Source organism: Equus asinus, chromosome 10 (assembly GCF_041296235.1).
Source record: "Equus asinus isolate D_3611 breed Donkey chromosome 10, EquAss-T2T_v2, whole genome shotgun sequence".
NCBI lineage: Eukaryota > Metazoa > Chordata > Mammalia > Perissodactyla > Equidae > Equus > Equus asinus.
Window position 1 is genome coordinate 13,988,132 of NC_091799.1, and position 14,932 is coordinate 14,003,063.

General features: G+C 47.3%; 1 protein-coding gene across 2 annotated transcripts in view; it reads left to right on the top strand.

Moving 5' to 3' along the window:
- Positions 1 to 14,932, top strand: part of AK8 (adenylate kinase 8) — a 134,891-nt gene that overhangs the window by 73,709 nt on the left and 46,250 nt on the right. For both annotated transcript variants that reach the window (XM_014863385.3, XM_044778480.2), the window contains one exon: positions 8,836 to 8,977. In XM_014863385.3, the coding sequence (XP_014718871.2) occupies positions 8,836 to 8,977 (142 nt within the window). The remainder of the gene's footprint in view (positions 1 to 8,835; positions 8,978 to 14,932) is intronic.

The window sequence follows — 14,932 nt, forward strand, 5'->3', positions numbered from 1 at the left end:
GATGAACAGCACAGAATATCCTCCTAATTGGTAAGAACCCCAGGGCTAACGTACTTTTCTGGACTTGAACAAAAATCCTATACTAGAAGATGGGTATTTCCCGGCACCATTGTCTACCAAGCAATTGTAAATGCTGTTGTTAAGCAATATAGATGTTAGAACATAGACTTTTAGAAACTAAAGGAGTCTTGGAAGATAACTGTTCCATCTTGTGCCTGGGAAATCCAGGCCCGCCACCACAGGGGCTTGTGGCTTGAGTCTAAGGCAAGTGACTTGAGTTTACCAAGGAGGCAAGCTATCCAGTGGACTTGCTCCCCACTGAAGGGTGGCAGGGCGCAGCCAATTTGGACAATCGGGTTTCTCCTCAGTATCTCCCTTAGAGGTTTTAGAAATGTTCTGTTTATCATTTAAGCGGTCACTTATAGCGCAGGATCTACAATTGACCAGCAGGTGGCAGTAAATAATAAACAAACAGCATCCCTGACAGCTCCCCCGGCCCCAGGTGCGGGCACTGTTGGTGCTGCAGGTCCTGCTAATACACTCATGACTTCCAGTTACAGCAGCAAAGGGGGCTTGCAGGGCTCAGCTGTCAGGATCCAGTACTGTCCCAGGGTAACAGTCTCCCAGAGATGGCGGGAGGTTAGGTTTCATTGAATTACAGTGATAGTGGGTTTGAGCCTCAAAGGGCCCGACCTGTGTCCTGGGCCGAGCTCGCCCAGCATCCTGGGGAAGAGACACATGTTGGGGTGGGAGGCCTGCTTCTTTCAAGCATCAGTATGCGCGAGATGGAAATGAAAAACAAAACCAAAAGCGACCCTTCTTTCTCCTCCACAGTCCTGCTCCTTTCCAAGACTCCTCTCCCACTGGGCTCAGCTCAGGAGCAGGCAGGACTCAGGAGCTCTGTTGGGATGTTGGGAAGGGAGAAGAGGAGGAGATTCGGAGTCTCCCATGAGCCCTGACAGATAGGCAAATGTCACCTTTACTTTGCTTTCAGGGGGGGTTTGAAGAAGGAAGGAAGTTACAGGGGCAGTTACGGGGCAGGGGCTGTATCTGGGAGAGGGGGTAGATGTGTGTAATGTATTGTGTGTAGATGGGTGTGGGGTGTAGTGTGTGTGTGTTATGGAGGTGGATGTGGTGTGTGCGGGATGTATGCAGATGTGTGTGTGGTGTCATAAGGGTGTGGTAGGGAAGTGCGGGGATGTGCAAGTGTGTGCATTGTGCATCTATGTAGGAGTGTGTATGTAGGGGTGTGTGCAGCGTGTGCAGGGTTTCTGAGTGTGTGTGTAGGGTATACGTGTGTAGCAAGTGTGTCGGGTTGTGTGGTGAGGTGCTCAGCCTTTGCTGCTTTGCCCTGGGGTGGTAGGAGGGTTGCCTGGCTTATTTGGGGTTTGTAAATCAACCTTGCCATCAGCACCAGCTGAGGGAGCTGTTTCCTTTTCTCTACTTCCCGTCCTAGCCTTCTGGACCAATTCCAGCAGGCTTAGTGCCCTACGTCCCCCTCCCTGCTTCGGCTGAACCCCAGGTCAGGGACACCAACTTATGAGCTGAAATGCAAGGACAGCAGGTGGCAGCGTGGTGTAGCAGGAAGGGCTCCAAGAGAGGCTGGAGCAAGTTCCTTCTGCCCCTCGGCTCCAGTTTCCACTGGAAAATCTCCAGCTGTCCTAGGTGCCTTCTCCAGGCCTCCCTAAGTCCCACTCGTTGGCTCTCTGAGCTGGACTTGACTGAGGATGACGGACATCAGACCTGGAGCCCGGGCAGAGATGTCCCGTCTAGTCATCTCACAGGTGGCCTGACTCCAGTTGGCGCTTTCTCCTCTCCAGAGCTGTGGAAGTGAGGTGCGGGAGGGAGCTTGATGTGGGGCCCAGGCCTTTAAACAGGAGTGCCTCCCCTTCAAGACAGGGTGGGCCAGCTGTCCTGGGTGGGCTGGGCTCGGCTGGGGGACCTGGGAGGATCCCTGTGGGGCCCGGAAGCCACTCACTGTGACCACAGCTCCCTACCAACCCCTGTGCCAAGCACATCCAGCTGGCAGGGAATAAGTGGATTGAGATTTTAATAACCTCGGGGTCAATGTGAGGACTGCCATCTTTTATAGAAGATCTTCAGAAAAAAAAAGAAAAAAACCCAGAAACCGTGTGGTGTGGCCTAATGAAATAATGGGATATTCACATCTTGCACTTTGCTAAATTTAGGGTTGACAGGACTTTCCGGAGAGGTAGCCCTCGGCAGTAGCTTGTACGCGGCGTAAGATGTTAACTGTCAAGCCCAGAAATCAAGCCCAAGGCACCTGACTCGTTGGAGAAAGACTGTAGACCACACTGCAGATCTCCGTCTGAGGGCCAGGTGAAGGGTAGACGGACAGCGCTGTCAAGGAGACTTTAAGCTTCAGCAGAACACGGCAAGCGAGAGCTGTTCCGGGAAAGCTGCGTTTGTGTTGAACTGGCTGGTCAGAGCCTGCGGGTTGGAAACGTGAGTGGAGAACCTGCAGGAAAGAAAAAGGACAGAGCAAAACCAAGGCACGGAGCAGACCAGCTGATCCCGGAGAGGCAGGGCTGGCCCAGAAACGTGCTGGGGGCAGGGTTTTCAGGCTTCACCTTTCACCCCTGACCTGCATTCAGCGTTCGGCACTTGGGGGGGGGCACTCACTGGCAAGGTTGGTGGCCTCCAAGGCAGCTTCCAGAGGGGTCTGTCATTTGTTTTAGCCACCAGCTGAGTTTCCCAGCCTCTGTCCGTCCAGATGGGGGAGCACAGCCCATCTCTGAAGAGGAGACCCCCTAGCGTTATGCAGAAGCTTCTATGCTGGGAGGACCATGGAGCCTCCTCCATAGCCACAGCCCCTCTGAGCCCCTGTGAACTAGCATTTATGAGTGTTCAGCATTAATTAAGGGACAGAGAGGTTGACAGCCTCATGCGAGGGTCTGAGCAGCTTTCCCAGGTTTACCCAAAAAGGGCAGAGCTGGGCAAATACCCTTGAGGCCAGCTTCTGGGCAGAGTTTCCAGGGACTGGTGAGGTTACAGAAGGACCAGGGCTCCATCCAGCAGCCAGGTCCTCCCAAAGTGAGAGCCACGTCTGGGGTCCAAGTGTGGCCTTCTGGGGAGATTTCATTCATTGTCCCTTTGAAACAGTCTCTCACAGTGCCTCTTTCAACCTCCTTTAGGCATTAAAATAGTTTCCTTTTAAAAAAAAACCCCTCACTTTTTAAATGGAAGGCTTTAAACATATATATAAAAAGTAGAGAGAATCGAATAATGCATCTGTGGGGGCACATCCCCGGTATAATGAACCCATAGGTGCTCGTGGCCACCCTTGTTGCGTCTAGAACCCACCTGCAAGACCCCTCCCAAAGGGAGTATTTTGAAATAAATCCCAGATGTCAACATGTATCCTCTTGACTGCCTGCTTAATTCCCAAGTAGGTTATGGTGGGGCTGGAAGGGAGCACGAGAGAGGCGCCTCCTGCAGTTGTCCCCCTGTCGGGACCCCACTGGGGGCTCCTTGGGACATCAGTCCTCGGCTCTCTGCGCACAAACACTCAGGGACCCAAGAGCCTTCTGGTTTTTGGAAATGGTACTGTTTACTCACTCACTCATCCGTTCAAAGAGTTTTTATTCAGTGCCTTGCAATGCCAAGTGCTAGGGTACAATGAGCCTGACTTTACGGGGGTCCCTGCTTTTGGGGGGGGTGAGGGTGGGCATACAGGCATTAAATGAAAATGGCACCAATAGTTCCTGACCGACAGCTGTGGGGCGGCCTTCCGAGAAGAGGTGCTCATGGGAAGCTCTGGGTTTTCCTGACCCCGGAGAAGAGGGGCTTGGGTTGGTTTTGGCTCAAAGTTGAAATCAGTGTGAACTTTCACCTTCTTCCTAGTCTTCTGGAAATGTGACCTCCCCCTTCTCCGCAGCCCTCACACTTCCTCCGTCCCTTGTGCCTTCCTGCCGGGATGGTGCTGACTCGTGTCCTTGACTCTCTCGACTCCGGGGCCCTGAGCTCCCTGAGGAATTGGGTCTAATTCATGGGGTGTCGAGTGGGGCCACTCCTCTCTCTCTTCTGCATGTATGTATGCATGTGTGTAGCGTGTATATAGGTGCATGTGTGCATGGTGTGTGTATATTTATGTCCCTGTATATTTAAATTAGACCATATTATACAAGCTGTTTGTTTACTTGCTTTTTCCGCACTTGATATTCTGTCAAAGGCCTCTTTCCAAGTTAATATAAATGATTTTTTAAAGGTTGTGTAATATCCCATTGCGTAGATGTACCATCCTTTATTATCCTGTCCCCTGCGGGTGGACGTTTCAGATTGTTTCCGATTGTCACTATTATAAACAACACTGAAGTAGACACCTTTGTGCGCACGTCTTTTCCCATCTGTGCTGTTGTATCTTAGCTATAAAGTCTTACATATAAGATTGCTGGGTCAAAAGGCATGTACATTTTAAGTTTTGATGCAAATTGGGAAATTCCCTCTAGAAATCTTTGCAACCCTCCCTCCCCACCCCAAATGTCTCTTTGTGTTTCCGTCCGATCTTCCATTCTTCCCTTGAGTCAGACTTCTCCCCAGTGAGGTGACCTAAGCCACAACCTTTTTGGGCCTTGGTTTCTCAACTTTGAAATGGAGGAGGTCAAGGGGATGACCTTCCAGGCTCTTCCCTCTGAATTCCAAGGCTCCAAGCCTCACAAGCAGCCCGCTCTGACCCCAAGAAGGCTGCGGTTCAGCTGCTCGGATCTCCCTGGAGCACAGCTTGGTTGCCAAGCAGGACCTGAGGATTGGAGAAACCAATCAGAAACTGTTGGCCCAATCCAGTCCCCACTCCCAAACAACTGAGGCCTTAATGGGCCCTGGATGCCACTGGTCAGCATGCAAATTACCCAGTGGACCTCCTCTTCCAAGGGCAAGCCCGTGTCAAACCTGCAGCACCCTCCCAAAGTCAGATTTAAGCTTAGATGTTGGATTTCATGTTTGCAATTTAAGTGTCACATATTCTTACCAGTGGCTTCATTGTAGCCATCTGATGGAAATTTGTATAAACTTTTAGAAGGAACTAAAAGTAGACCCACACGTCTCTCAGAAGACCTCTAATGGATCTGGCATCTCCCATGAGTCATCTCTAGGCCCCACAGCAGCCACTGAGGCTGGTGTTACAGAGGAGGACACTGAGGTTCAGGGAGGTCCCAGAGCTGCCAAGCAGAGGCCACTGGACCACAGGTCTCTCAGCTCATGCTTGCCCTAAGAAAGAAATCCAGAAGAGCTAAGAGCTGAGTTTTCTGGGTTTTATTCTAAGGAACGCTTGTAAAAGCAGCTGTATTACAAATCATCCTCCTCCCCCTGCCGCTTAGAGCTCAGCCCACCCACTTTCTCAGTTTACAGATAAAGAGACTGAAGTTCAGAGTCTCAAAGGTGGCTGGGGCAGGGCTGGGACTAGGAGAGGGATGTGAAAGCGCTTCCTCTCTCTGATAGGGCACTGCTGGGGCCTGTGGCTGCTCTCAGGCGCTCAGAATTCCCAAGGCCTTGAAGGGCACTGTGCTTGTGGGGTCAGCGAGAGGTGGTTTCGTTTGAGAAATTTAAAGAGCTGGGGCTATTAGCAACTGACTTTTATTGTGGGGTCTTGAGCCAGAGCTCTTTGTGGACTTTACAGGAGGATCCATTTCTGCCCTTAGGGGCCCACAGCAGCCTCTTTGAAAACTGTGGTGTGGAATAGCCACATCCTTGGGGCCCGGGACCCCAAATGGGGACTCCGCTGGCTGATCCCACAAGACGTGCTTTCCATGTGCAAATGTGGCAAAGGGCGTGTTCCTGGGCTTTGTAGCTCAGGATCCTAAGAACAGGCCCCCATGTGTCCATTCCATAAATATGCACTGAGGGCTGTTACATGATCGTTCCCAACACGGCCTGGGTGTGGCCCAGGTCCCCTTCCTTCCTGAAGACCTGGCAGGGCCTCTCCCACCCTCACTTCCCACAGACTGCTCTGCTCCAGCTACACTGCCCTTTCTCCAGTCCTTGAATGTGCCAGGATCATTCCAGCCTCGGGGCCTTTGCCCCTGCCATCCTCTCTGCTTAGAACATCCTCCCCAGGTCTTTGCGTGGTTGGACTTGCCGTTCAGATCTCATCCAAATGTCACCTCCTCAGAGGCCATCCTGGACGCAGTCAAACCAGCAGCCTCCCACCACTGGTTTATTTATTTGTTCATAGATGACTCTCTGAAATGGTAATTTATTTATCCGTATATTGTCTCCCTCCTCCACTAGAATATAAACTTCAGGAGGGCGGGGCCCTTGGCTCCTTGCCGTGTAACGCAGTGCCTGGCACAGCACGAATGCTCCGTAACTATCCACTGGATGAACCACTGGGGAAGGCTCATTTCAGTGTTAGTTTCTTACTCAGGTGAAAACATCCGTAAATATTCAGGGGTAGAGCTGGATTGGAAAGCTCCATGGCAGATTCTTAACCCACATTGTTTTAAATCTATATTTATTTATCCTGACAGAAAACATGGGGTTTCTGGATCAGAGAACAGACCCATTATTTATTCACACAGTAATCTTAGCTCTGGCTCCGCACACCCCAGATCTGCACAGGGAGCTGTGGTGAGAGCCTGTGCGCCCTGCACGCACAGGGATCGGTAGCGCGGGAGAGGAGCCCTGAAATTATGGCTTCTGGAGCTTAGAGAGGGCACTGGCACAGCTGCCCTTCCCCCCGCCTGGCCTTTGCCCTGAATGTAAACAACCCCTGGAGAGAGGAGGGGAGGGCACTGGCATGTAAACGAAGGAGTCGGGACAGAGGTCCCTCACTCTTCCCAGAGGTCTCTATCTTTAACTGCAAGTCTTGTTTAAAATCAGTCATCCTTTATTTCAGGGGCCAGCACACCCTGATCATGAGGGAAGCATGAAAATATTGAAAACATTGTTTCCCAACGTCCATCTCCTGAATCGAAAGATAGCAGCCACCATCTCTGAGTGTCTCCCACCTTCCTGGAACTGTATCTGCAGTGTGAACTCTGTGGGGACAGACCATGATGTCCTCTTTTGGCAGATGAGGAAGCTGAAACTTGGAGAGGTTGAGTGACCAACTGGAGGTCGTTCGGCACCAAAGGGCAGGGCTGAGACAAGACCTTAGACTTGTGGGCGCCTCAAGCCCATGTGCCCTCCCCTCTACCACCTGGGATCCCCAAAGTCTGGTCAAGTTGGTTTTAACAAGTTTGGTTAGCTGCCGTGAACCTTCGGAAAGGGAAGGCTCCTGTCTATTTATTCCACGCCTACTATGTGCTGGGCACTGTGTTAATTGTGGAAAAATGAGGTGGGCACAGTCCTGTGTTCTCATGGAACCCACAGTCTTTCCGGAGGGGCAGACATTACACAGAGAATTAGCCGGAGAGTGGCCAGGCGCAGGGGAAGCACAGATGCTAACCCAGGCTTGGGGCCGTCCTCCGAGGGGACATCCTGCCGGGCCCAACGGCTGGGTTCAAAAGCTTGTCCCAGGCAAGGCGTCGGGGAAGGATGTTATGAATGGCGGGACTGGTGTGTTCAAAGGGAGGTGAAAGGCTGGGGGAGAGACACCTGGGAGGGAGGCAGGACCTTGCAAGGTCCTGTTGGCCCTGGAGGAGGGGACTGCTCTTATCCTCAGAGCACTGGGGAGCCACTGCAGGCTTAAGCAGGGGAAGAGACGGGATTAGCTGTATCAACTTCTCACTCGTGTTAGATAGGCAGACGTCCTCATTCGAGCGAAATTCCTTTTCTGCTCTTTCCTAGGGACTGGGGAAGAAAGATGTGAGAAAGAATAAATTCAGGGAAATGCAAATTACTTAGAATAGGGTTTATGGTTCTTTGGTGACAAGAGAGTAACCCAGCATGTCATGGCCATGGAGGAGAGCAGCTATTGGTGACTTTTCCAAAGCCCGTTGCCCCATGTTCACCTGGCTGTCAACCGTTTGGAAGGTTTCAGACATGTGCATCAGGGCCATTTGCCTGACCCATGGCTGGCTGGTAGGAGGGGAACTGGGCGTCTCCAGAGAAGGTGCCAAAAGCTGTCATTGCAGCTCTAGGAAGCCAGCTCATCGTGGGGCCCACATTCATAGCAAACAATGGTAATATTTACCAAGTATTTCTGGAAAAATGAGTGCAAAGTGCAGGAAATGCAGTGCAAATTGCTAGAACGCAGTACATTAGCAACATAGGACATTTAATGAGTCTGAGAAGAGAGGTATAAATTTCAGGAAAATGTCAATTGTGGTAATGTAAACAAGAGGTTTCTCAATATCTCATTCTCCCTAAGACTCTATTTCATCTCTGGTTATAGCTAGAGCTGTGGTTCTTGAGAGAGATTTGATTCTAAACATCAAGGAGGGAGGAACTGGGGGAAGGAGAGAAACAGAGGTTGCTTGTGCATCACAAATTAGCAGAGAGCAGTGGGGGCACCAGTGCGATCCCACTGAGGAAAACTAAACCTTCAGCTGGGGCCTGGTGTGGCTCCAGGAAAAGTCTTGCTGCAAAAACTGGATCCTGGGAGGAGACACTGCCCACAGATCACTGGAGGGCTGGGAACGACCTGGGCTGCCGGTGGGCGTGGTATCTTGTCAAGATGAAGGAAAGCTCAAGGTCAAGGTCACCCAATGCTTTTCCCTTCTCAGGCAGCCTCGTTCCTCCCATTGCTGGGACCTCGGAGGGACCTGGGAAATGGGCACCCACAGCCTTGTCCATCTAAACCCAACTCTTCACCGGTTCGATCCATGGTCAAGTAAAGTTGGGAGCCCTCGGGCGACAGATCCTCCCTCACATTCCTGTTGGGTCAAGAGAGTGCCTGGGATGGCAGAGTGATGGCTTGTTCTCCTTTCTCTGCAGTCCCCGACAGCCTCATCATGAAGGTGCTGAGCGAGCGCCTGAACCAGCAGGACTGCATTCAGAAAGGGTGGGTGCTGCACGGCTTCCCGAGAGATCTGGACCAGGCGCTCATGATGGACAGCCTGGGCTACAAGCCCAACAGGTGAGCTGTCCCCTTCCGGCAGGGCTGCAACCCTGGCCATGCCACCTCCTGGGAAGGTCCCTGCCACTGGGCACCCTCCCTCCAGGGCCTCAGCTGATGAGATCCATCTGACAGCTTGCAGTTGACAAGAGACGTCACATGTTCATGAAGTGGAATGTCTCTTAGTCATCCCCGTTCCCACCCACCCACCCCATGTACCCTGTGAACTGGGATTCAGGCTTGGGTTCAAATCCTGGCTCTGTCACTCACCTTGCTGCACCTAAACTTCCTCACCTGTGAATGACAATGCACACCAGCCAGTGTTCCCTTCCTCCTGGGATTCTTGTGCAGGTCAACTGATGTTTTCTTCTACTGTTTTTTTTTGTTTTGTTTTTTTTGCTATATAAACTTGGAGACTTTTAAGATATACATGAAAAGATTTATTTTATCTTATTTTATTGAGGTCATAGTAATTTATAACTGTGAAATTTCAGTTGTACATTATTGTTTGTCAGTCACCATATAAATGTGCCCCTGTACCCCTTATCCCTACCCCAACCCTTCCCCCTGGTAACCACTAATCTGTTCTCTTTATCCATATGTTTGTTTATTTTCCATATATGAGTGAAATCATGTGGTGTTTGTCTTTCTCTGTCTGGCTTATTTCACTTAACATAATACCCTCAAGGTCCATCCATGTTGTTGCAAGTGGGATGATTTTGTCTTTTTTTATGGCTGAGTAGTATTCCATTGTGTGTATATGTGTGTGTGTATGTATGTGTATATATATATATATATATATATATATATATACACACACCACATCTTCTTTATCCAATTATTGGTCGATGGGCACTTGGGTTGCTTCCACATCTTGACTGTTGTGAATGATGCTGCAGTGAACACAGGGGTGCATAAATCTCTTTGAATTGTTGATTTTAAGTTCTTTGGATAGATACCCAGTAGTGGGATAGCTGCATCATACGGTATTTCTACTTTTTGAGGAATCTCCATACTGTTTTCCATAGTGGCTGCATCAGTTTGTATTCTCACCAGCAGTGTAGAGGGTTCCCTTTTCTCCACATCCTCTCCAACATTTGTTATTTTTTGTCCTGGTGATTATAGCCATTCTAGCAGGTATAACGTGATATCTTAGTGTAATTTTGATTTGCATTTCCCTGATGATTAGTGATGTTGAACATCTTTTCATGTGCCTGTTGGCCATCTGCATATCTTCTTTGGAAAAGTGTCTGTTCATTTCCTCTGCCCATTTTTTGATTGGATTGTTTGTTTTTTTGTTGTTGAGTTATGTGAGTTCTTTGTATATTTTGGAAATTAACCCCTTGTTGGCTGTATGATTTGCAAATATTTTCTCCCAGTTGGTGGGTTGCGTTTTCATTTCGTTCCTGGTTTCCTTTGCCTTGCAGGAGCTCTTTAGTCTGATGAAGTCCCACTTGTTTAGTTTTTCTTATGTTTCCCTTGTCCTAGTAGACATGCTATTCAAAAGGATCCTTCTAAGACTGATGTCAAAGAGTGTACTGCCTATATTTTCTTCTAGGAGCTTTATGGTTTCAGGTCTTACCTTCAAGTCTATAATCCATTTTGAGTTAATTTTTGTGTATGATGAAAGATAATGGTCTACTTTCATTCTTTTACTGTCCAGTTTTTCCAACACTATTTATTGAAGAGACTTTCCTTTCTTCTACTATTTTTACATTTAAATCTTTGGTGTATCAGATATTTATTTTAATGTGGGTATGCAGTATGAATCAAACTCTTTTTTCCCCAAATGGTTAGCCATTTGTTCCAAAACAATTGATGGGTATTGAGTATCATTGAATATTCTGTCCTTCCTCTGCTAACTTGAACTTGAGAGCACACCACAATTGTAGATGTTGTGGAAATAAATGAAGAGCACCCAAATGAAGATAAGCAAAGGCTATTTAGTCGGAGCTCGCTCTGGCAAGGGAGGCAGCCACATCACCTGCGTTTTGGCAGATACTCAAAGGCAGGCAGAGGAGCAGGAAAGCATTCTAGCAGGAAAAGGGAAGACTGGAGCCCGTAGACTTTGTCTTCACCGTAGGATGATCTGTTTGTGCCATTTGAGCAGAACCCTCCCACCAAGTGGCAACATCTTTAGGTCCTTTCGTCTGTGATGCTCAGATTCCCTGGAGAGGACTCTAATAATCTAATCTCCTGCTGGAGGGTAAAGGGTCTAGGGTCCTGGGGAGAAGCAGGACAGTGGGAAACGGGAGGAATTGAGAGGAGGTCTCACATACTGCCTGCTGTATGCATATTTTTCACCTAATTCCCCTATTTTTCGTACCGCCTCAGACTTTCAACTGTTCTTGGCATTCTTCATTCCAAAGAGCCTGTATTCTATCCTCTCTAGAGAATAAAACTTCCATTTCTACCCAAGTGGAGGAGGGGCATTTGCTCAGCTAGATGGAGTGAGGAGGGGATCTGGGGCTTAATTTCTTCTTAAACGAGTTTCACCCAGTCCTCATTTTAGCCACAGGTCCCAAGGCGGTACGTGTGCATGCGCCTTCAGAGGATTTTCTGGTGAAGATTGGGTTTGTTCTCAGCTCTTCCTCCTGCTGAATTGGCTGAGGTCTCCGCAGCTTGCCACTGGTCCACCTGCTTTCCAGCATCAAAAATTTTCAGTTGCCTTCCTCTTCCTCTCTTCTCTCTGTCCTTGTCGGTTAGGTTTCAAAATCCCTTTCCTGTCATCTTTCTGTGGGGCTTTGGGAGGAAACACAATTTGGTGCATGTTTTCATATACCGTTTTTGCTGACTTCAGTCCCAATGGCTTCATTGCATTGGCTCATCTCTTACTCTCACTTTCACCTGCTTTACTACCCTTATTTTATGTCATCATGTGGACAGAATGAAATGGGGCTTAATATTTTTTATTCAACCTGCATTTCTTTTTCCTTGAATAGTTGAGTTTATCCCACTTATTTTTGCTTTTATCACTTTATTTGATGCTTCATTGTGGGGTTTTTTTGTTTTGTTTTCCATCCTTTTTTATGGTCCACCTTTTCTTTGGGTTTTGTTATGCTATTAGTTTCTCTCCTCTCCCCCCAATAACTTAGAAGATAGTCTGTTTCTAGTTCTGCAGTCTCTTCAACGTGAATTGACTGTACTTGTATTTCTCAGTTTGTGAATTCTGAAATGGAACAGAATATCTTGACTCTGTCTTATGAAAGATGAAAGGAAAAGTGCTCCCATATGTACTGCTTCCTCACCCCCTTCCATCGACTCTCCATTTGGGGGTGGGGAGGCAGGAACAGATACATTCTGAAATTTCTTTGTCCCAGTCTATTATACACAGATTATTATGTTTAAGACCACTAAGCTTTCCTTTCTAGAAATACAACAATTATACTGTTTTTAGCTCTAGTTACTATACTTGTGAAGTTTTATTTTTAGTTCTCTCTTCAACTGGATTCGGATTTCAATAGCAGCTGTTTACATAATTCAACCTCTCCATTTATCAATTTTGATTCATCTTTCGTTTGAGTGGATTATATCTTTGAGTAATTTTCAGCAAGGGTACATTCATGCTAAACTTCCTCAATTCTTGCATGTTTGAGAATGTCTTTCTGTTCTCTTTATTTGTAAACAATATCTAGCAAAGTAAAGAAGCCCTCACTCGCATTTCTTCCCCCTGAGCATCTTCTCTCATTTCTATACTGTCCTCTGACACCTCTGGGGTTTCAGTGGTATCTGAGCCCAGTGACATTTTTTTTCCATTATAGGTAATGTCCTGCTTCTGTCTGGATGATCATGGAATTTCTCTCTTTCTCTCTCTCTCTCTCTCTCTCTCTCAGTTCATTTACATTCACCAGTCTCCATCTCGGTCTTGGTTCTCTGTATTACTTTTCTCTGGGACATTATGAATCCTTTCCATTTATATTATTTCAGAAGAATTTTCTTCTAGAACATATGTGAATATTTTTCTGGTTCATTTGCTTGGTGATCTTATTCGGACAGACTAGTTACGTGTATGTCGAATATTTATCATCTGTTTTCTATAGTTATGATTTTTTTCCTCATGGCTTTTATCTTTTCCTTTTCTTTTCTGTATTGTTTTCTCAAATCTGTCCTTCATGATAACTTTGCTTTCCGTCGTTTTTATTTCGTGTTGCTTCTGATTTATTTTTTCTTTCTATAATGCTTCTACATTTCCGTTAGCTTTTTTCCCTTAGGTTTGTCAGCTTTCTTTCATCTCCTGTTTTTATTTTATCTCATCATCTTTTCTTTCATTTCTTATATCATAGAGTCTGTTCTCTCTAAATTATTTTGAGCATCCTGGGAAGGCTTTATCTAAAATGTTCTTATGTTTCCTGGTGTAATTCTTCTTCCAAAGGGTATTCATTGGCTCTCTTTCTCTCTCTCTCTCTCTGTCTTTTGTTTTTTTACTTTTTGGAACTTTTTTTGTAAGTCTATACCTGGACCCCAAGCTGGATATATTTTGCAAATCATTTGTCTTTGACTAGGCCTGTTACTTTGTCTAAGGAGAGCGTGAGTTGGTATATTAGTTTTCTATGGGTGATGTAATAGGTTACCACAAATGTGATGGCTTAAACAGTGCAAATTGATTATCTTACAATTCTGTAGGGCTAAGATCACTTTGTTGGCTGGGCTGCATTCCTTTCTGGAGGCTCTAGGGAGAATCCCTTTTTTTTTTTTTTTTTTTTGCCTTTTCTGGCTTCTGGAGGTTACCCACAGTCCTTGGCTCATGGCCCCTTCTTCCATCTTGGAAGCCAAGCAGTGTTGCAACGTGCTGGCCTTTCTTCTGTAGTCACATCTCTCTCTGACCAGAGCGGGAACGCTTCTCAGATTTTAAGGACCCGTGTGATTATATTGGGCCCCCTCAGATGATCTAACCGCATCAAGGTCCTCAGGTAATCTCTGCAAAGCCCCTTTTGCCGTGTAAAGTAACGTATTCACAGGTTCTGGGGGTTGGGAGGTAGATGTCTCGATGGGGGCATTATTCTGCCCTCCATGGTTGGGTTCTCCTCGCCTGTCTTAATTATATCCCTAGAGTTGGGGCTGGAGAGCTTCCTAGTGGGAGATCAAAATGTCCGTTTAGTGCCAGGGCAGCTGGGACCCAGTAGACAGCCTGAGCGTCCTGTCCTACTGCCGCTGTTGCCCGTGCATTTCCAGGGACCACAGTGCTGTGAGGCTGAGATTCCACCCCCCAGTTTCTGGTAACGTAACAGACTTCGGAGTTAGTGAGTTCGCTTCTGTGTGAACTCATCATCTACCTGAGGATGAAAGGCATCAGGGCAAATGCAGAGCAGTCACTTTAAAGAAGGCTCCGGCAGGTCATTGACATGGTTGGAGTGAGAATCCAGGGCTCACTTTTTCTGAGCCCTGAGGGAAAAACCGGTTGTTTTATTTATTGACCTTATGCACTGTGCCAGGACTGTGAGAGCGCTGGGAAAGGCACACTGTTTATTCAGAACCATACAGGGAAGAATATTCAAGAGTCTCTTTGATTTAGGGCAGGCTTGCAAGTAAATCCTTCTCTATTCACCATGGAGTAAAAATCAGTTTCTAAAGACTTAGTGAATAATACCAATTAAATTTATTTGACCCTAGGGCACAGGACAAGCAGAGGGAAAAAAGATGTTTGTTTACAATGTAGATTTAATTGCATGCCACTGTTTAATTATCTTTCAGTATTTCTCTCCCGTCACTGAGGGTGTATTTTCCGTCCTCCTTTCTCATCTCTGACTATTCCGTTTCCCCCACTTTCACTTTCAACTAAACATTTTTACGATTATTTCGGAAGGTAATTTTAGCCATAAACCTTCAAGTCCAGGTATAGACTAAGAAAGAGAAATATTCTAAAACGAGCCCACCCAGCACTGGGATGGATATCAGGGCTGTAATTCTGGTTCGGTTGTGATGCCAATTATAAAGCACTCTGGCTGTGGTGTTGCTGCTTTTGACACCAGGAGGAAA